The sequence below is a fragment of the Heptranchias perlo genome, chromosome 21 (genome assembly GCF_035084215.1).
Source record: "Heptranchias perlo isolate sHepPer1 chromosome 21, sHepPer1.hap1, whole genome shotgun sequence".
Taxonomy (NCBI): domain Eukaryota; kingdom Metazoa; phylum Chordata; class Chondrichthyes; order Hexanchiformes; family Hexanchidae; genus Heptranchias; species Heptranchias perlo.
In genome coordinates, this window is record NC_090345.1 from 44,726,403 (window position 1) to 44,749,442 (window position 23,040).

At 47.1% G+C, this 23,040-nt stretch overlaps 1 protein-coding gene across 3 annotated transcripts in view; it reads right to left on the reverse strand.

The window, feature by feature from the left end:
* Window positions 1–19,172, reverse strand: part of rtkn2 (rhotekin 2) — a 39,344-nt gene extending 20,172 nt beyond the window's left edge. Inside the window, exons 1-6 of one of the 3 annotated variants that reach the window (XM_068002770.1) lie at window positions 18,713–19,172; window positions 6,673–6,872; window positions 5,923–5,981; window positions 4,513–4,566; window positions 4,300–4,417; window positions 91–291 (exon numbers count right to left, since the gene is read on the reverse strand). In XM_068002770.1, the coding sequence (XP_067858871.1) occupies window positions 91–291; window positions 4,300–4,417; window positions 4,513–4,566; window positions 5,923–5,981; window positions 6,673–6,872; window positions 18,713–18,766 (686 nt within the window). In that variant the 5' untranslated portion in view covers window positions 18,767–19,172. Of the gene's footprint in view, window positions 1–90; window positions 292–4,295; window positions 4,418–4,512; window positions 4,567–5,922; window positions 5,982–6,672; window positions 6,873–18,171; window positions 18,294–18,712 lie in introns of those variants that run through there. The other 2 variants (XM_068002771.1, XM_068002772.1) reach the window with 2 other exon arrangements.
* Between the last annotated feature and the right edge of the window lie 3,868 nt (window positions 19,173–23,040).

Genomic DNA, 23,040 nt, shown 5'->3' on the forward strand with positions numbered 1-23,040 from the left:
TTGCAGATTTAACAAAATTAAAACACCCATAATAGCAGTGCCACCTTACAATTGCATAGAAAGACCATACTGAATTTGCGAAGGACTCACGCTGCTACTGGGTTGGTCAGTAGGAGGGAGCCAAAGGCTCCACTCTCCAGTGCTGAAGTGAGCTTCTTTCCTGTCGACCTGCTGAGAGAGGTGCTGATTTTTCTGGCCAGTCTCTTTGGAGTGTTGGCGATGGAAGGCCCCTCCTCCATGCAGCAGCTGTACACCTCCAACTTCAACTCGAAATCCGGCTTCACACCATCACTGCACAGAAATGGTGTTGGCAGAAATAAGTGAGCGACGTCACCACGGTTTATTGGTTACCGATACAAATCAAAACTTAATCATTCATGGGGAGAAACAAATCTATATACAGGTTTGAACAAATGTCTTAGATGAGGAAAACTTCCAAGTGCAATTGTCCTCAGCTTTTAGTGCACACTTCTCACACTGCTGTGAAAGAACGAATACAGTCCCCACCACTGACACCATCCCCGCTTATCCTGGGCAGACACCTATATCGGGCAAATGGCACTAACCATTTGCCATCATCACAGTCATCAATTATAAAGGCGCCGTGTATAGTGTATTAAACGCGCTGACTTTTTCCGCCAGTTCACTAAGTTCTTACCCTGTACTTACCCGTTTAATAGGCTCTGCTGATTTCAGGCAGTCAGCTCTTCAAGCAGTTTCAATCAGCTGTTCAGAGCTGGTTAAAGTGCGATTACCGTAGTGATGAGATTCTGGATGTAATCGCTAACAATTAGGAGAGACAGTTGCCGAGTGGCGATCTCTTGTTTTTTTTTTTAAAAACAGATGTTGGTTGCTTCGGTTTTACGCCCGAGTATAACGGGCAAATCATGTTAACACACTAGAAACAGTGGGGACTCTACTTCAATTCCAAACTGAGCACAAGAGTCTTTTGCGTGTCTGTTTGCATCTGTGCTGCAGGAGTCTGTTGAACGATTGCAAACTAATTGGGGTGGATTTTTTCAGGCGGTTTCCACAGTGGGCAGGCGATCACCAGTCTTACACCAAGGTGGCAAGTTAAAAATCTACCCCATCGCATCTATAATAATGGGACGTAGTATAGGGGCTGAGCCCAGTGTGGTGGGGCCTCTACATCAGTACCAGCTGGTTTTACATTACCAATACTTACTGTGCTGCTGGTTTTTATATGCAGGAAGGACTGTTGAAAAAGGTAACTGAACAAATTTGTTCCCTACCTACCTGAATCAGTACAGACCATTTTGTAGCTTTTTCCACCTCCAAGATCCATTTGTTTTAGAGAAACAAAATAGGCAAAAGGAAAAGTCTCAAATAAAGAAATAAAAGAAAGAACTTGAATTTCTATAGCGCCTTTCACAACCTCAGGACATCCCAAAGGATTTTATAGTCAATGGCTGTTGTAATGTAGGAAACACGGCAGCCAATTTTTTTTATTCGTTCATGGGATGTGGACGTCGCTGGCGAGGCCAGTATTTATTGCCCATCCCTAATTGCTGCAGTCCGTGTGGTGACGGTTCTCCCACAGTGCTATTAGGAAGGGAGCTCCAGGATTTTGACCCAGCGACGATGAAGGAACGGCGATATATTTCCAAGTCGGGATGGTGTGTGACTTGGAGGGGAACGTGCAGGTGGTGTTGTTCCCACGTGCCTGCTGCTCTTGTCCTTCTCGGTGGTAGAGGTCATGGGTTTGGGAGGTGCTGTCGAAGAAGTCTTGGCGAGTTGCTGCAGTGCATCCTGTGGATGGTACACACTGCAGCCACTGTGCGCCGGTGGTGAAGGGAGTGAATGTTTGGGGTGGTTGAAGGGGTGCCAATCAAGTGGGCTACTTTGTCCTGGATGGTGTCGAGCTTCTTGAGTGTTGTTAGAGCTGCACTCATCCAGGCAAGTGGAGAGTATTCCATCACACTCCTGACTTGTGCCTTGTAGATGATGGAAAGGCTTTGGGGAGTCAGGAGGTGAGTCGCTCGCCACAGAATACCCAGCCTCTGACCTGCTCTTGTAGCCACAGTATTTATATGGCTGGTCCAGTTAAGTTTCTGGTCAATGGTGACCCTCAGGATGTTGATGGTGGGGCATTCGGCGACGGTAATGCCGTTGAATGTCAAGGGGAGGTGGTTAGACTCCTTCTTGTTGGAGATGGTCATTGCCTGGCACTTGTCTGGCGCGAATGTTACTTGCCACTTATGAGCCCAAGCCTGGATGTCATCCAGGTCTTGCTGCATTCAGGCTCGGACTGCTTCATTATTTGAGGGGTTGCGAATGGAACTGAACACTGTGCAATCATCAGCGAACATCCCCATTTCTGACCTTATGATGGAGGGAAGGTCATTAATGAAGCAGCTGAAGATGGTTGGGCTTAGGACACTGCCCTGAGGAACTCTTGCAGCAATGCCCTGGGGCTGAAATGATTGGCCTCTAACAACCACTACCATCTTCCTTTGTGATAGCACTGTCAACGACACCTTCCATCACTTTGCTGATGATTGGGAGCGGATTGATGGGGCAGTAATTGGCCAGATTGGATTTGTCCTGCTTTTTGTGGATAGGACATACCTGAGCAATTTTCCACATTGTCGGATAGATGCCAGTGTTGTAGCTGTACTGGAACAGTTTGGCTAGAGGTGAAGCTAGTTCTGGAGCACAAGTCTTCAGCATTATAGCCGGGATGTTGTCGGGGCCCATAGCCTTTGCTGTATCCAGTGCACTCAGCCGTTTCTTGATATCATGTGGAGTAAATCGAATTGGCTGAAGACTGGCTTCTGTGATGGTGGGGATATCGGAAGGCCGAGATCGATCATCTACTTGGCACTTCTGGCTGAAGATGGTTGCAAACGCTTCAGCCTTGTATTTTGCACTCACGTGCTGGACTCCGCCATCATTGAGGCTGGGGATGTTTACAGAGCCTCCTCCTCCCGTTAGTTGTTTAACTGTCCACTACCATTCACGACTGGAGGTGGCAGGACTGCAGAGCTTTGATCTGATCCATTGGTTTTGGAATCGCTTAGCTCTGTCTATAGCATGTTGCTTCTGCTGTTTAACATGCATGTAGTCCTGTGTTGTCGCTTCACCAGGTTGGCATCTCATTTTTAGGTATGCCTGGTGCTGCTCCTGGCATGCTCTTCTACACTCCTCATTGAACCAGGGTTGATCCCCTGGCTTGTTGGTAATGGTAGAGTGAGGAATATGCCGGGCCATGAGGTTACAGATTGTGCTGGAATACAAATCTGCTGCTGCTGATGGCCCACATCGCCTCATGGATGCCAGTTTTGAGTTGCTGGATCTGTTCTGAATCTATCCCATTTAGCACGGAGGTAGTGCCACACAACACGTTGGATGGTATCCTCAGTGCAAAGACAGGACTTGGTCTCCACAAGGACTGTGCGGTGGTCACTCCTACCAATACGGTCATGGACAGATGCATCTGCCACAGGTGGATTGGTGAGGACGAGGTCAAGTAGGTTTTTCCCTCGTGTTGGTTCGCTCACTACCTGCCGCAGGCCCTGTCTGGCAGCTATGTCCTTCAGGACTCGGCCAGCTTGGTCTGTTGTGGTGCTACCGAGCCACTCTTGGTGATGGACATTGAAGTCCCCCACCCAGAGTACCTTCTGTGCCTTTGCTACCCTCAGTGCTTCCTCCAAGTGGTGCTCAACATGGAGGAGGACTGATTCATCAGCTGAGGGAGGATGGTAGGTGGTAATCAGCAGGATGTTTCCTTACCCATGTTTGACCTGATGCCGTGAGATTTCATGGGGTCCGGAGTCAATGTTGAGGACTCCCAGGGCCACTCCCTCCTGACTGAATATCACTATAACGCCACCTCTGGTGGGTCTGCCCTGCCAGTGGGACAGGACATACCCAGGGATGGTGATGGAAGAGTCTGGGACGTTGGCTGAAAGGTATGATTCTGTGAGTATAGCTATGTCAGGCTGTTGCTTGACTAGTTTGTGGGATAGCTCTCCCAATTTTGGCACAGCTCTCCCAATTTTGGCAGAAGTCCCCAGATGTTAGTGAGGAAGTCTTTGCAGGGTTGACTGGGCTTGGTTTCCTACATTACAACAGTGACTACACTCCAAACGTACATCATTGGCTGTAAAGTGCTTTGGGATGTCCCGAGGTCGTGAAAGGCACTACATAAATGCAAGTTCTTTCTTTTTTGACAAGTACTAAAACTCACTAGAAATTAAAGGACATATTTTCCTTATCTCCTTTAAGGCGCACAGAACAAAGTGCATGCAATGCAAAACGTAGTTTCAGTATACTTACAAAATCATCAAATTCTCAAAGCAGATGTCAGTGAGAGTCCTATCTACAGTGACCATCTCAGTGTCAAAAATCTGAGCTCCGATCTTCAGCAGGCAAAACACGGCAAAACGCTGGCCCGCTGTAACGAAAGGAAACGAGCTTAGTGCCAGAAAATGGGAGGGCAGGAAAAGAGGGAGAGAGAGTCAGAAACAAACAATGCTTGTGAGTACTTACTGCCCCGGTTGTTAAAGTGATCAGAGTCTTTCCACATTAATGGGATGCGAATGTCTGGAATGATCAAGAATACAAAAACCTTTATATAATCGTACAGCACAACAGTTATACAATCAAAAAGGCTGCAAGCCAGAGCTTCAAACTTAAATTTTACAACGTTGGAGGAGGAATACGGTGCCACCAGTGACTAAACTACTTCTTGCTCACAAAACTGAGGCGCTACAGCACCACCACAGGTTGGAGGGTGCAGTTACAGTGTGACCAGTTTATAGGCAATTCCTATTGTAAATATGTACATAAGAATGTATAAAGGGGAAAGGTTGAGACAAAAATATGGCAACAGGAAGTAAGGTCTTATAGATGGAAGTGCACACAGACACAAGGTTTTTTAATATCTAAATATTATACCAGCACATCTCCCATTGCATTGCTCACACTTGGGAGTAATTTTGACATTGTGTGATAGTATAAAATGGCTGATAGCGAATCGGCAGCTTTTTACATTCTCCCCGATTTTTATTTCCACTGACTTCAATGGAAATGACAATGGGGAGAGCTGTAAAATGGGCTGCTGATTCGCTGTCACCCGTTTTACACTATCGCACAAAGTCAAAATTACCCCCATGAGTCTGAGATTTTATAAGAACCAGGATATTATGCTGAGTCATATTATCAGACACACTGACTTAGCAGTATTTGGGGATGGCCAAATGACCACACACATTGCGATTTTGGGACTACAATATAGCTTTCAGTGTGAATGTTATTATTTAACGGGGCTCTAGGTCTGTGAAATGTACAAAAGACATTTCAATTGTTGGTCAGAAATTAAACAGCTTTGTTTGTTTTTCCCAATTTATGCAATTAAATCCAGTCTTTGGACACCACCCTACTGCCTGTCTCAGCTGATACAGCTCTGCCGTATAATTCTCAGGCCAAGTTGCCCGGAGTGCTCTATGAGTGTAAAAGCAGGAAACTTGGTGTTGTAACAAAGTGTCTGCTCGCTGTCCAATCGGAGTGGGAAGGCAATGCACAGCACGGATCGGCGTATCAGGCGACCAATGGTGGCGGCGTATGGGCGGGGCAGCTTGAGGTCATGTGATGAAACCTCTCGGAATATGTCCGACCAGGGTTGGTAACCCTAATGTTGACCCCATTCCAGAGGCAGCTGTACCTGGAAGTTGGACTACGTTGGTATTCAGATTTGCATGTCTGAGTCCCAGCATAACCAGGGAGTTAGACTCTGGCAACTTCAAGCCAGACATTACCCAAGTAAGGATGCTTGGAAATAAAAAGTCAAAACAAGATTAGTAGCAAAGAGTATCGGAATTACAAACATTTTAAGTCATCATGGAGAGAGATGTGAAATAAACCATAAAGTAAATGGCAGATTAAATGTAACGGTGGTACCGGATATTGCAACTTTTCCAGAACATGCCGAGTGCTCTTTCAGCTCAGTGTCTGACGACCTATGGAATTGAGAGAAAACAAATATTAAACACAGCTTCAAGAATATCAACTAGTGACAGGCGAGTTACTAACGTACAGTTCACACAGGCAGCACTGTAACAGGCCGCACTGTGGATGCTCTTCTCTAATCTTTTCTTTTAATGAAATACACCATTCCCAACAAGTCACAGATTGAAGTACAATAGTGCCATTACATAAAGCCTTTATTCAAGTCTTCATCAGGAATAAAGGGCGGTTTGTTTCTGTGGCACTAAAGGAGTCAACCCCTTCAGGCACATTTTAAAAAAGGTTTTCTAAAGGCCATATTCCCTTTTAAAACACCAAATAGATGGTACTTTACACGGATATATTACACGGCTTTCAATGACATACATTTTCAAACAGATATATATTTTCAAACAGTGTCCTTTAACTACAGTATTGAATGGGATAGAGGTGAGCTCAGGTGTGTTCATGCAGATATAAGTCAAGTGAAAATGTGGACCCCTCTTTACTGTATAAAAATGTCCAGCAGGGTCGTACAATGTGATACATGTTATGGGGTGGTTGTCAATATGGTTTCTTTATTATGAGGGAGCTGTAAACAATCGATACATCGGAGTACACTGAAGCGACTGTTGTACTGCATTCTGTCAAGGAGCGAAATGGAAACGGAGAAATAAATCCTACTGCAGTTCAGTCCCAACCTACCTCCTTGCCACTTTGTGCAGGCTCTGTTCCTCTGTGTGCTTTTGTAACTCAGTCATGTAGCAGAGTATGCGGGCGTTACAGGTGAGCAGGTTTTTGGCGGCATGCAGCACCTGATCCCGCTGGGTAGAGGCTGCAAGAAGTTTGCAGGTCCCTTCACGCATCCGAGTTTCAAAGTCGATTTTTTCCTGGATAGCGCAGCCCTACAAGACAGTAATCAGAAAGTAGTAGAACGCTAAAGAAAAAAAGACTTGCATTTATACAGCACCTTTCACAACCTCAGGACGTCCCAAAGCACTTTACAGTCAATGAAGTACTTTTCAAGTGTAGTCACTGTAGGGAAATGAGGCAGCCAATTTGCATATAGCAAGGTCCCACAAACAGCAATGTGAAAATTGTTTTAGTGATGTTGGTTGAGGGATAAATATTGGCCAGGACACTAGGGAGAACTCCCATGCTATTCTTCAAAATGGGATCTTTTACGTCCACCTGAGGGGGCAGGCGGGGCCTCGGTTTAACGTCTCATCCAAAAGACAGCACCTCCAACAGTGCAGCACTCCCTCAGTATTGCACTGAAGTGTCAGCCTGGATTCTGTGCTCAAGTTTCTGGAGTGGGACTTGAACCCACAACCTTCTGACCTAAAGGTGAGAGTGCTACCACTGAGCCAGGGCTGATTTACTGATTGTAACCGATATCACATGTCCTGTGGAAGCTTTCACCTTTCCCAGTGATCCGTAATACAGTTTCAAGTATTCAAATACATAAGAACATAAGAAATAGGAGCAGGAGTAGGCCATACGGCCCCTCGAGCCTGCTCCACCATTCAATCAGATCATGGCTGATCTTCGACCTCAACTCCACTTTCCCACCCGATCCCCATATCGCTTGATTCCCCTAGAGTCCAAAAATCTCTCTCTCTCAGCCTTGAATATATTCAATGACTCAGCATCCACAGCCCTCTGGGGTAGAGAATTCCAAAGATTCACAACCCTCTGCGTGAAGAAATTCCTCCTCATCTCAGTCTTGAATGGCCAACCCTGTATCCTGTACCTATGCCCCCTAGTTCTAGACGCTCCAGCCTGGGGAAATAACCTCTCAGCATCTACTCTGTCAAGCCCCCTCAGAATCTTATATGTTTCAATGAGATCACCTCTCATTCTTCTAAACGCCAGAGAGTATAGGCCCATTCTACTCAACCTCTCCTTATCGGACACCCTCTCATCCCAGGAATGAATCTAGGGTAACCTTCGTTGTACCGTCTCCAAGGCAAGTATATCCTTCCTTAGGTAAGGAGACCAAAACTATACACAGTACTCCAGGTGAGGTCTCACTAAAGCCCTGTACAATTGTAGTAAGACTTCCTTACTCTTGTACTCCAACCCCCTTGCAATAAAGGCCAACATGCCATTTGCCTTCCTAATTGTCTGCTGTACCTACATACCAACTTTTAGTGTTTCTTATACTAGGACACCCAAGTCTCTCTGGACATCAACATTTAATAGTTTCTCACCATCTAAAAAATATTCTGTTTTTCTATTCTTCCTAACAAAGTGAATAACCTCACATTTCCCCACATTATACTCCATCTGCCACCTTCTTGCCCACTCTCTTAACCTGTCTATATCCCTTTTGCAGACCCTTTGGGCCCGATTTTAGCACCCGCTATCGGGTGCGTTCTCGGTGGGGGGGCCTCGAAAATCGTAAAATCCAGGATCCCGACCGGATCCCGCCCACTTCCGGGTTCCCCGCTGACGCGCCGGCGTGCGCGTGCAGCCCCCGCTGGTGGGAATCCCGCAGGCAATTAAAGCCAGCGGGATGCCTCTTGAGAGTATTTATGTAGCTATTTCAGGTCATTAACTGACCTGATTAAGGGACTGTGAGAGATTTTGGATCAACATGGGACTATTTCCCACACTGGGGGAAACACTCCCAGCTCGAATGGACGTGTTGCAGCTGTCAGCCTGTGGCAGCTGCAAAGGTCCATTTGACGGGGGGGGGGGGGGGGGGGGGGGGGGGGGGAAGACGGAGACCCTCACCCATTGCAGGAGGCCAGTCTGTCACTTGGGACAAAGTTTGGCCTCCACCACCCTCCTCCTGACGGTCAAAGTCACCAACCTGCACACTTACCCCGTGGTCCGGAGACATGTACCTACCTTGCGGACCCCCTCAGATGTACATCTTGCGGATGGGGGCCGCCGTAGCTGCAGTCATGACCTCCTCGGAGGGCGAACAGCATCACCAGCCTCGCCGTCCACCTCTGACACGTGGAGCTCCACAACAGAGTGCTGTGACACATCCACCTGTACTGCAGGAGGGAGGGCTACCGCAGAGAGAGATGCGTCGCAGAGGGCACTACCCTCGCTACAGGTTCGACAGATCGAGGCTCAGCCTCCTGGACCTCTCTAAGCAGCAGTACACACGGAGGCTCAGAGTCACTCGACATGTAGCCGTGGACATCTGCAGCCTCTTTCATGCCGAGCTGCTCCTGGCTGGCCCGTGCACCATCTTCCTACCTGTCGCTGTCAAAGTCACCACTGCCCTCCCGAACTTCTCCTCCACAGCCTTCCAGGGTGCAACCGGGGACATCGCCGATGTCTCTCAGTCGTCTGCACAGAAGAGCCCTGCAAATACACCTGCACCCACTCTGCAGTGACACAATGTGTGGCATCAGTGGTGGGTCCTCATAGTGATACCCAGGAGCGGGCATTATTGCACAAACCGGACAGGATTCGCAAAGACATGGCAGTAGTGGTGCCAATATAATGTGTGATGTGAGTTGTTCTGAAATTCAATAGAAGTAACAACCATGACAAACCCTCAAACACCCTTGTGCATCCCCTTCATGCTCACGACACGTTTGCCTTACGCTGCCTACTGCACATATGTGATGCATGCCCTGTGGCTGCAGCACAGGTGGTGGCAGGTTGAGTGAGGCTGGCCGTGAGAGAGATGCACGAGAGGGTGAGTATGGGATAGAGCCATGAGATTGTATGAGGATTGGGTTGCCTGGTAGTGGCGGGGTGAGTACTGGCGAGTAGGTGCAGGTAAGATGAGGATGGGGTTTGAGTGGGTATGAGGGATGATGTGACAGAGTAGAGTTGGCAGTGCAGAAGGAGATGTGGGGTGGGGGCAGTGATGTGGCAGACGGAGTGTAGGGGAAAGACTACGTGTACTCACTGTGGCTGACCTACTGAGGTCATTGGACCGCCTCCTGCACTGTGTGCAGGTGGGCGATATGTTGGTGGTGCTGGTGACCTCCTGTGCCACCTCGAGCCAGGCCTTCTTGGTGGCAGAGGCAGGCCGCTTCCTCCCGCCCGCCGGGTGGAAGATCTCTGTCCTCCCCCTCCTCCTCACCCCATGTATTGATACCTGGGGTGAGGCATCATTAAACTGGGAGCAGCCTTCCCCCTGGGCTGCTCCATGCAGTCATCTTTGCTATTTGTTGCAGCATCTGTCAGTGGAGGACTACCCCTTTAAATAGAGCGCCTCCAGCTGACAGATCTTACTGTGCATGCGCAGCCCGCCCGACGCGCAGACCAGCAGCAGGGAACCCGGAGGAGCAGGTAAGTGGCTCCAATTAGTGCGTTGCCTGCTACGATCGCGCGGGGAACCCACTAATTTCACCGGGCGCGTTACCCACGCGCCCGCTTGCCCACCCGCCGAGAACCCGCACCCCTGCTAAAATCGGGCCCTTTGTATCCTCCTCACAGCTTGCTTTCCCACCTAGCTTTGCATAGTCAGCAAACTTGTATACATTACTAAGAAGAAGATCCCATTACTATACAGAGATTTCCACACATCCCTGCTAGAAATGTGACGGAATGTTCGTTCTGCACTTCTACTCTGGGTGTCAGGGAACATGAGACTACACGTTAAATACAAGACTCTCGTGCCCAGTACGCGTCACCAGACTTCGTATTTTGAAGTGTCACACTTTGCTATGGTTCTTAAAACGAAAAGCTGGAGCCTGAAATTTACAAACAGATAAACGTGCCTCTGATTGACCTCGGCAGTTTATAAGTATGGTCTTAAAGGGACAGGCCCAGATTAGAAGCCAAAATTAAAACTATGCTCCAGACCAGAGACTACTAATGAGCAATGCCATAGGAGATCCACTCGGTTTTTTAAGTTTATGGCCAATTGCACACTGCCACTTAGTTTACATCTAGCATCGGAACAGCCCGATTTTTACACCACCATGTTTGGAGAAAACTGTAAGGTTAGGGGAAGAGAGAGAATTGCTTCCCTCCTAGCACAGCAGTAACACATATACCGTAGTCATTCCAATCAAGAACCAAGATTGAAAAGTCCAAATTCAAACCCACTACACTGCACAGTCCAGTCAAAGCTGTACATTTAACTATCACATTTAATGGTCTGGCCAACCATTTCTAGAATGGGCCCAAGCACTACATGCACAGAACTGAATGGGACGGAACGTGTAGACACAAATCCATGACATCTTCATTCTCCATTTCCTTTATGCATTACAACTTATTTCTGTAATGAGCTGCTCAGAAAACTTGTTAAAAAGGTACATTCAGGAATTCACTTTTTGCTCACACGATACACAACTCTCTACTTAAGACTATGCTTCGGTAATGAGAGGTGCCAATAAACTGAACCTAGAGACAGAATGCAACCACTCATCAAATATGGTCATTTCCCACCTACCCTTCCCAGCAGCAAGGCAGATGGGGAAGATGAGATCACAAGGCGAGCATCACTAAATGAGGTCACCTCATACACAAGGCAAGTACTGCATAGAATTATCAGGGCCAGAGTGAGCTCCTGGACTATTTTCAACACCGACCAGAAAAGGGTGGGGGGTGTCAGAGAGGAATTTGCCAGATTTTTACCCCCAAATTGGTCTAGGTATTTAAATCTGTGTTTTTGCCTCTCCCAGGAGATCACATGGTTTCTGGTGGGGTGAAAAGTGTATATATACCTTGTGTATCACGATTGTGTGGGACAGGCTGGATGGACCAGAGGGTCTTTACCTGCCCAACATTGCTCATTGGAAGAAAAAGGAAGCCAACAACAAACCAGGTCATGGCGGGAGTTTGGGCAATGAGACAAGGTGGTGGGGGGGGGGGGCATTTTCAACATGGCTGCCTGGGTGGTACCCTGGGGGAGCGGATATCCCGCTCGATTTTCGTTTAATTGAAATCAGTGGAATGAAAACCGGGCCACTTCTATAAAAAGTGGGGGGGGGGGGGCGACCCGCTCTCCCAGGTTACCGGCCAGCATACCTTCAAATTACCCTCTGCGTACCTTTTAACAGAGCGCTGTTACAAACTCTTAAACCTTAAATGCTATTTCGTAATGAACAGTACATGGTACATTTGCCTGAGGAAGGAGAAAATCTCCGAAAGCTTGTGAATTTAAAATAAAATTGCTGGACTATAACTTGGTGTTGTAAAATTGTTTACAATTGTCAACCCCAGTCCATCACCGGCATCTCCACATTATAAAAAAAGAATTGCATTTCAATAGGGCCTTTCATGACCTCAAGACGTCCCAAAGTGCTTTACAGCCAATGAAGTACTTCTGAAGGGCAGTCACTGTTGTAATGTAAGAAATGCAGCAGCCAATTTGTGCACAGCAAAATTCCACAAATAGTAATCAGATAATGACCAGATCATCGGTTTTAGTGACGTTGGTTGAGGGATAAATATTGGCCAGGACACCAGGGAGAGCTCCCCTGCTCCTCTTCAAAATAGTGCCAGGGGATCTTTTACGTCCATCTAAGAGGGCAGACAGGCCTCGGTTTAACATCTCATCTGAAAGACATTAACAAGACGTAAAACCCACTGGGGCTCAATATATCTTCACCACACCGAATTCTTCATTTTACTGTCCTAGTAATGACAGGGTTATGTAGAATTAGAGTTACCTAATTCTAAGTAATGTAATTCTACGTGGCCCTGTCATTACCAGGACAGTGAAATGAAGAATTCAGTGTTCTGAAGATATATCAAGGACCAGTGGGTTTTATGCTTCGCCAACATCTTACAGATGAGACGTTAAACCGAGGCCCTGTCTGCCCTTTCAGGAGGACACAAAAGTGTTTGATTCTTAAACATTAAGATCTGCCAATAAGCAGAGCCCTTTGCTATCCTACAATGTGCAAAAGGCATCATTTTCCAAGGTGACATACTCTTGTAAAATCTGATGTTTTAATCTTTTCCCTTCCAATGAAAGCACTGTGGCTCTTCACTTTAAACTCTCTAGTAATAATTGTTTGAATGCATTACAATACAATATAGAAAGGAACTTGGAAGTGTAGGATCCTAGCATGTTATCACAAAGAATTGGGCCAATTGGCCCATCAATTCTTCACTGGCCTTTTTCTCCGTGGGGCACTTGGCCTAGTTCTACACGCAGCATCTGCTACAAAGACTGCCAGATCGCCCCAAGTGTCTTTATAAGGTCGGACCAAAAATCCAACCAATTGAAGAGTTGTTTGCGTGGCTCCTAACCCCAGGAGCCCTGCACATTTCCAGTGAGCGTGGTCCTACGTGCAATTTATCACGTATAATAATTTGAGTTCTTGATGGTGCGGAAAGTGTGAAATTATTGCACCTTTTCCTAGCCTTCCCTGCAAGGAGAACGCAAAGACAATATTGCAACAAAAGAGTAAAACATTTAAACCTTTTTAGCCCACAGCCAATGCTAGTGCCAGCCTTAGCAATGACCAGATGATATCTGCACCCCATTAAAGGCCCCACGACACCAACACCAGGTGTTCTGTTAACACATTAATATTTAGCTTTTTGGGAAGATTAACATGATGCCCTGAAGACATGTGCAGGCAGAAAACAGCTATTGTACGAGTATCTTAAATAGTACATTAGGAAACTGGGCAGTGTAAGGGTTGGGCACTGGCCTTTGACATCTGGGACCAGGCTTCAAATCCAGCCCAGGCTGACTGTCCGTAAGGGCCATGATATGCAGTGAGTTTAATATAGTAGTATGAAGGGCAGTCTCATTCCAGTTCCGAGTGGGCGTGGGGCCAACAGCACAAAAACTGTCCCTGATTCGGCACTGATCAGCAATCTCACTCAGAGGGGCACAGGATGGGCAGTGAGGGGAGATGGTGACAATATTCGGGGGTGCTCTGCTGTTTGTTGGGACTGTGGCACAATGTTGGGGCAGAATGGAGGGAGCATCCCATGCTATACTCGACCTAGGAGTGCTCGACGCTGACACTGGGTATCCTGAAATGGGAACAGTTCCATTCCTTGCCTGATGAGCACAATTCTTTTTTTTTTAAATTACTTTTTAAGTAAATATCTATCTATATCTATATATACATTAATTGGCTTGCTACTAATTTTAATTCCATCACAGTAACAAACTCTTCCACCAGAATGACAGGTATTTCGCACTGTAACTGTGGCTGTTTCTGAGCCTTGGCTTCCAACTCTTGGTCAGTGATACAAATAGAAATGAAAATGGTAAATTGGCAAAACGTAGTCTACATCCTGTTTCAGCAAAATTAAGCAGATGCAGTATCGATGTTCTGACACAAGATGGTGCCAGAGCACTGACTACTGTGCTCTCCAACAAGGTCACACGTTAAAAGCATAGACAGGTTAGGCCACCAACATACATTTATATAGCACCAACGTAGTAAAACGTCCCAAGGCGCTTCACAGGAACGATTTTCAAACAAAATTTGAAACAGAGTCACATAAGGAGATATTAGGGCAGGTGGTCAAAGGAGCAGGTTTTAAGGAGCGTCTTAAAGGAGGAGAGAGAGGTAGAGAGGCAAAGAGGTTTAGGGAGGCAATTCCAGAGTAACGGGCAAGGCGACCGTATAATTGTGTCAGAACATCGACACAAAATGTTTTACTGCAAGTTTCAATACAGGGTCTTTGAATGTAGGGAGGGAGCTGGTATTTAATTAGTTCCTGCAGATGGTGACGGGTGTTTGGGATGTAGGTGGAAAAGCTGATTTGAAACCAGAGATTAAAGCAGGATCGACTGCACTCTGTGCGGTTCGCTTTAGACAACGACTTGTATTTACAGTACCCTTAACGTAGGAAAACCTCTCAATGCACTTCACAGAGGTGTAATCAGACAAGAATGGGCCCTGAGAGAAAGAAAGGAGAGACTAGAACAAGTGACTAAAAACTTGGTCAGAGGTAGGTTTTAGAGAAGGAAATGCAAAGGGTTTGAGAGAGACAGAGGGGTTTAGGGAGGAAATTTCAGAGTTACAGACCAAGACAGCTGCCAATGGTGGAGAGATGAAAATCAGGGATGCGCAAGAGGTCTGAATTGAAGAAGCGCAGAAGGTTGTAGGTCTGGAGGAGGTTAAGGATAGGGAGGGGCGAGGCCATGGAGCGATTTGAACACAATGAGAATTTCAATTTGCAGATTGCTGGACCAGAAGCCAATGTAGGTCAGCGAGCACAGGGGTGATGGGTGAACCGGACTTGGTGCGAGTTAGGATATGGACAACAGGATTTTGGATGAACTGAAGCTTACGGAGGGTGGAAGATGGGAGGCCGGCCAGCATTGGCGTAGTCCAGTCTAGAGGTAACAAAGGCATGGATGAGGATTTCAGCAGATGAGCTGAGGCAGGGGCGGAGACGGGCGATGTTAGGGAGGTGGAAGTAGGCGGACTTGGTGATGGAGCAGATATGGGGTCGGAAGCTGATCTCAGGGTCAAATAGGACGCCAAGGTTGTGAACCGTTTGATTCAGCCTCAGACAGTGACTAGGGAGAGGAATGGAGTCGGTGGCTAGGGAACGGAGTTTCTGGCGGGGACCAAGAAAATGGCTTCGGTCTTCCCAATATTTAATTGGAGGAAATTTCTGCTCATCCAATACTGGATGTCGGACAAGCAGTGTGACAAATCAGAGGCAGTGGAGGGGTCGGGGAGGTGGTTGTGAGGTAGAGCTGGGTGTTGCCAGCGTAAATGTGGAATCTGACGTTGTGACTTCGGATGATGTCACCAAGGGGCAGCATGTAGATGAGAAATAGGAGGGGGCCAAGGATAGATCTTTGGGGGATTCCAGAGGTAACAGTGCAGAAGCGGGAAGAGAAGCCACTGCAGGTGATTCTGCGACTACGACTGGATAGGTAAGAATGGAACCAGGCGAGCGCAGTCTCACCCAGCTGGATGATGGAGGAGAGGCGTTGGAGGAGGGTGGTGGTCAACCATGTCAAAGGCTACAGACAGGTCGAGAAGGTGCATCACTGACGCACCGTAGCTGTAGCGTGTACTATCCACAGGATGCACTGCAGCAACTCACCAAAGCTTCTTCAGCAGCACCTCCAAACCTTCACCACCAGGAAGGACAAAGGCAGCAGGTGCATGGGAACACCATCACCCAAGTTCCCCTCCAAGTCACACCTGTGGATAATCAGCGATTTTTACTGGACAACACTGCTCCTATGTCCAATTTCCCTCGCTCCCACGTGAAGATCCCTCGCCTCCTCTCAGTATCACACCATGGTGGCACGACTGAGAATGGGAACTCGTTACAGTAATCGGGGGATGGGGGGACGAACGACACATTCCTGTGTTCCACCACTCCATGGCACTATTCATCGCTGTCCCAACACATCACCCCCTAATGCCTCTCCACTCATCTTGGAGTGATTCCTTTAAGCCCACTGGGATCAGTGTAACTCTAGTCAGAAGAAGCAGGTTGTAGTTTTGGAAAAGAAACATATCGTAATTATCATAGTGACTTGCTTCATCCACATTTCTATTATCTATTATGTAATGAAATGAAGAATGGGGAATGTGACACATTCACCTTAAATCTTCATTAATAACCTTGCGTACTTTGGATAAATGTAACATTTTAAAAATCCTCTCTCCATTAAACGCACAAGATGCAAGATTGGTTACACAGATAAGAAAGAACCTTCCAAAAGCTGACAGGACATTTTAACTCGTGTAAAGCAAAGAAAATTCTAAACCAACTAGCTGATCTCCCCTGGTGTTGCTCAGATAATTTGTTTTAAATTCTCTTCCTGTAACTGTCTCTACTTCTCCCAGTCTATAATTTTTTTTCTGTCTCTTTATTGGTTAATCTTCCATTTACTCTCTCTCACACACACTTTATCTCATTGTTTCTATTGTTCTTTCTCATTTCCTCTTTCTGTAACTTTCTCCTTCCCTCCGGAATGTTCTCACATGTGTACCTTCATGGATTTGCTCAAATTGTATCTCTTACTTTTTAAGAAGTCCACGAAATTCAGAAAATGGCAGTACACACAATGGGTCAAGGTCACCCGGGACCTGAAGGAACGTACACACACACACGAGGGAGAAACCAGGCGCTGGGGACTTAGGTGGCAGGAAGCAGCCAAGGATTGTGTGTGTGAGAGAGAGAGAGAAAAATAACTAGAGAATTAGCATTTTTAAAAATGTATGAGCTACACTACAACATTTCTCATTCCAAAGAATATTGGCCCTGTAGAACTGGCCTCTTGTTTTGGCTGGAAGCAAGTTGTGAAAGGTTATGGACTGAGGTCACAATTTAGAACTTGCCAGAGTTAATTTTTTCACTGTCTGAAATGTCACTTGAACTTCAACAATGTACGAATCCTAATGGGAACGGGAATAAAATGCGTCTAGACAAGGAGATCGCAGTGGGAAGTAAAAAACTCCTAAAAGGCCATAAAGGATCCGATGGAAACGAGGAGGCAATGAAAGCTTAGAATGAAAGAGAGGGAAAAAGACACCAGTGTTATCCACAAGCCAGTGCTGGAGTGTAATGCTCCCCAGGCTGGCTCCTTTTATCCAGTTGATTAAAAATTCAGTGTACTTATTTCCAGATTTACCTTCAAGGATCGTCTTAAACGACGTGTAAAAAAAAAACGCTGCCAGGCCAGTGTTTGAGGCGTGAACAAGGTTTATAGTCACAGGATCCCAGTGGTGGGGTGAAGAATCTCGGAGACGCACAAGAGGCCAGAATTGAAGGAACTCAGAGTTTGCGGAGCAGATTACAGAGATGGGGAGGGGCGAGGCCGTTAAGGGATTTGAACAGGAAGATGGGAATTTTAAATTTGAGGCGTTGCTGGCCCGGGAGCCAATGTAGGTCAACGAGCACAGGGTGATGGGTGAACGGGACTTGGTATGAGTCAGGATACGGGCAAAGTTTTGGATGAGCTCAAGTTTACAGAGGTAATAGAATTCCGGAGGTCTCCCTCTGAATGCTCATCCCCAGTGGTTCCCTGAGATGCTGGGGCTCCTCGTTAGTGGACGTATCCATTTATTACTCAAGGGCGACTGTATAATTGCGTCAGAACATCAAAACAAAATATTTTACTGAAAGTTTCAATACAGGGCCTTTGAATGTGGGGAGGGAGCTGGTACTTAAATTAGTTCTTGCAGATGGCCACTGATGTTTGGGATGTAGGTGGAACAGCTGATCTGAAACCCGAGATTAAAGCAGGATCGACTGCACTCTGTGCGGTTTGCTAGACAACAACTTGTATTTAACTGTAAAGACCAACTGTACTTGTATTTACAGTACCTTTGACGTAGGAAAACATCCCAATGCGCTTCACAGGAGGTGTAATCAGACAAGAATGGGCGCTGAGACAAAGGGAGGAGAGACAGGTGACTAAAAGCCTGGTCAGAGGTAGGTTTTGGAGAAGGGTTTGAGGCAGGCAGAGGGGTTTAGGGAGGGAATTCCAGAGCATGGTGTCCAGACATCTGAAGGCACAGCCGCCAATGGTGGGGTAAAGGGATGTACAAGGTCGGGGTTAAAGGGGGGAGGTTACAGAAAGAGGGTGGGACGAGGCCAGGCAAGGATCCAAATACATTTAGACAGCCAGGGAGGGAAAGTTTGTGGTCAGGGCTCACTCCCCGGTGTACCCCAGGCCACTCGGTTACGGCGGTGACTTCAGATTCATCAATACGGAGCTTTTGTGTTGCATCGTCTGCACAAAACCGGGCCGCGGTTTAAACGAGTTAAAACGGGTTAATGCACCTCCCGCGGGCGGGAAGAGGACGGTCTACCCGGGCCCGAGCCCACCATCCTCTGAAGCGTTGTCCCGAGGCCCGGCACTCACCGTGGGATCCGGCAGCAGGTCGCCGCCCAACACTCGCTCTCTGCCCGGCTCCATTCGAAGCCCCGACCGTCCCCCCGGGGCCGACGGTTCGAGTCTCGCGGTTCCCCCGGGGCCGACGGTTCGAGTCTCGCGGTTCCCCCGGGGCCGACGGTTCGAGTCTCGCGGTTCCCCCGGGGCCGGCGGTTCGAGTCTCGCGGTTCCCCCGGGGCCGGCGGTTCGAGTCTCGCGGTTCCCCCGGGGCCGACGGTTCGAGTCTCGCGGTTCCCCCGGGGCCGGCCGTTCGAGTCTCGCGGTTCCCCCGGGGCCGGCGGTTCGAGTCTCGCGGTTCCCCCGGGGCCGGCGGTTCGAGTCTCGCGGTTCCCCCGGGGCCGACGGTTCGAGTCTCGCGGTTCCCCCGGGGCCGGCGGTTCGAGTCTCGCGGTTCCCCCCCTCCCGGGGCCGGCGGTTCGAGTCTCGCGGTTCCCCCGGGGCCGACGGTTCGAATCTCGCGGTTCCCCCGGGGCCGACGGTTTGAATCTCGCGCGCCTCCAGCCCACAGGCTCGTTCCGGGGTAACCATGGGAGCCGCGCGCTGCAGCGCCAAAAAACAACAACAACAAAGGGCGGAGCGTGCAACCTGCAACCGGCGCTTGTTAAATCACTGCAGTTCACCTCTCAAGTCACAAACAGATTATTAACATCGTCCCCTGCTTTTTGCAAATACTTTATTCGGGGCGGCATCCATTCCTCAGGGCCAGTTTTATGCCTGGGCAGAAGTTTTAAGATCTATCCCATTAGCTCCAAAAATAAGTCGCACATTAATTGGAAAGAACTTAAGCACTCAGTAGTGCTATACAACCAATGAAGTAATTTTGTAGTGTAGTGTAGTCACTTATGTAGGCAAACACAGCAGCCAATTTACACACAGCAAGATTCCACAGACAGCAATTGAGATGGATGGACCCAATTAAACGTGTTTTTGATGGTAATACTTCATGGTCCCTGGCATGGTGCCAGCCATGGCTCAGTGGTAGCATTCTTGCAGAGTCAGAATGTTATGGGTTCAAGTCCCACGCCAAAGACTTGAGCACAAAATCTAGGCTGACTTCAGTGCATTGCTGAGGGAGTGCTGCTCTGTCGAAGGTACCGCCTTTCGGGTGAGACGTTAAACCGAGGTCCCTTCTGCCCTCTCAGGTGGATGTAAAATATCCCATGGCACTTTTCGAAGAGCAGTGGTGTTGTAACTGGTGACAGAATCTATTTGGTTAGAGTTAAGGAACAATAGAGGGGCCATTACACTACTGGGTGTATTCTATAGGCCACCAACTAGTGGGAAGGATATAGAGGAGCAAATTTGCAGGGAAATTACAGAGAGGGCAAAAGCTATACAGTAGTGATAACAGGGGATTTTAACTATCCTAATATAGACTGGGATAACAATAATATAAAGGGCAAAGAAGTGGAGGAATTTTTGAATGTGTTCAGGATAACTTTCTCGACCAGTATGCTTCTGACCCAACGAGGAAGGACGCATTGCTGGACTCGGTTCTAGGGAATGAGACGGGCCAAGTTTTTTTTATTCGTTCATGGGATGTGGGCGTCGCTGGCAAGGCCAGCATTTATTGCCCATCCCTAATTGCCCTTGAGAAGGTGGTGGTGAACCGCCTTCTTGAACCGCTGCAGTCCATTTGGTCCACAGTGCTATTAGGAAGCGAGTTCCAGGATATTGACCCAGCGACAATGAAGGAACGGCGATATATTTCCAAGTCGGGATGGTGTGTGACTTGGAGGGGAACGTGCAGGTGGTGTTGTTCCCATGTGCCTGTGACGATACCGGATTCTTTACTCTTAGTCTGGTTCAGCAAAAACTGAAAGCGAATACACTTGAAAGTTTTAACACAATTTATTAGCTGCAGCTGACCCTATCTATAGAATTGATTTCAACTTCTTGACAGAGTCTGGTCAATCTCATACAACAGGCAAATTACACAGTCAAAGTTCACACAATTATACATTTTCAGAGTGGGGAGGGACATGAGTAGCAAGGGGTTAAAACCAATCATAAGCTGAGTCTGGGCAAGCCATACTAACTGACATAATGACCGACCACTCACAGGTGATACCTGTTCATACGTAGGTCACAGGAAAGGGAGTCTCACTTATCTCAGGCCTGGGATGTTTTTCGACCTTGTCCGAAATAAGGATCCATTTATTAAGTAGCTGCAAAACAACACTCCCTACACCTGCTTACCCCAGAATTCAGCTTATCATATCGCTTTGCTTGATTCATAATAAAGCATACATTTTCATACAGGAAATTAATAACATAAACGAATGATCAAGGATAAACTCATTTGAAAAGCTCATTGTTCTAATTCTAGCTAGCAAAATGGGCCACTTATATTAACCCTTGGTTTACCATACTGCCATTTTGTTATGCAGGCATCTTATTGAGCTACTGAAAGCTTACTACATATGCATTTCATTAGAGGGGCACCTCGTAGGTATTCTCACCTGCTGCAAGTGGAGCAAGTGTCAGCGGGAGAGCATTTAGGGAGCAGCGATCGTAACATCATAAGGTTTAGGATAGCTATGGAAAAGGACATGGACCACTCTAAAGTAAAAATATTCAATTGGAGGAGGGCCAATTTCAGTGGGATGAGAACAGATCTGGCCCGGGTAAATTTGAATCATAGATTGGCAGGCAAAATTGTAATTGAACAGTGGGCAGCCTTTAAAGAGGAGATGATTCGGGTACAGACAAGGTACATTCCAACAAGGGAGAAAGGTAGGGCAACTAAAGCCAGAGCTTCCTGGATGACAAAGGAGATAGAGAGTAAGATGAAATGGAAAAAAGCGGCATATGACAGGTGTCAGGTTGATAACACAAGTGAGAACCAGGCAGAATATAGAAAGTTCAGAGGGGAAGTGAGAAAGGAAATAAGAGGGGCAAAGAGAGAGTATGAGAATAGACAGGCGGCCAACATAAAAGGGAATCCAAAAGTCTTCTACAGACATGTTAACAGTAAACGGGTAATAAGAGGAGGGGTGGGGCAAATTAGGGACCATAAAGGAGATCTGATCGTAGAGGCAGTGGACATGGCTGAGGTACTAAATCAGTACTTTGCATCGGTCTTTACCAAGGAAGAAGATGCTGCCAGAGTCTCGGTAAAGGAAGATATAGTTAAGATGCTGGATGGGCTAAAAATTGATAAAGAATAGGTACTAGGAAGGCTAGCTGTACTTAAAATAGATAAGTCACCCGTTCTGGATGGGATGCATCCTAGGTTGCTGAGGGAAGTAAAGTGGAAATTGCGGAGGTACTGGCTATAATCTTCCAGACATCCTTAGATATGGGGGTGTGCCAGAGGACTGGAGAATTGCAAATGTTACACCGTTGTTCAAAAAAGGGTGTAAAGATAAACCCAGCAACCATAGGCCAGTCAGGTTAACCTCAGTGGTGGGGAAACTTTTGGAAACAATAATCCGGGACAGAATTAACAGTCACTTGGACAAGTGTGGATTGATTAGGGAAAGCCAGCACGGATTTGTTAAATGCAAATTGTGGTTAACCAACTTGATAGAGTTTTTTGATGAGGTAACAGAGAGGGTAGATGAGGGCAATGCAGTTGATGTGGTGTATATGGATTTTCAGAAAGCGTTTGATAAAATGCCATATGGTAGGCTTGCTATTAAGATTGCGACCCATGGAATAAAGGGGGCAATAACAACATGGATCCAGAATTGGCTAAATGACAGGAAACAGAGTAGTGGTGAACGGTTGTTTTTCAGACTGGAGGGATGTGTGCAGTGGTGTTCCCAGTGCTGGGACCACTGTTTTTCTTGATATATATTAATGACTTGGACTTCAGAGTACAGGGCACAATTTCCAAATTTGCAGATGACACAAAACTTGGAAGGGTAGTGAACAGTGAGGAGGATAGTGATAGACTTTAAGGGGATATAGACACTCTGGTGGCATGGGCGGACACGTGGCAGATGAAGTTTAACACGGAAAAATGCGAGGTGATGCATTTCGGTAGGAAAAATAAGGAGAGGCAATATAAACTAGAGGGCACATTTCTAAAAGAGGTGGAGGAACAGAGGGATTTGGGGGTATATGTGCATAAATCGTTGACAGTAGCAGGGCAGGTTGAGAAAGTGGTTAAAAAAAGCATACGGGGTCCTGGGCTTTATAAATAGAGGCATAGAGTACAAAAGCAAGAAAGTCATGATGAACCTTTAAAAAAGACTGGTTCGGCCACAACTGGAGTATTGTGTCCAGTTCTGGGTACCGCACTTTAGGAAGGATGTGAAGGCTTAGAGAGGGTGCAGAGGAAATTTACTAGA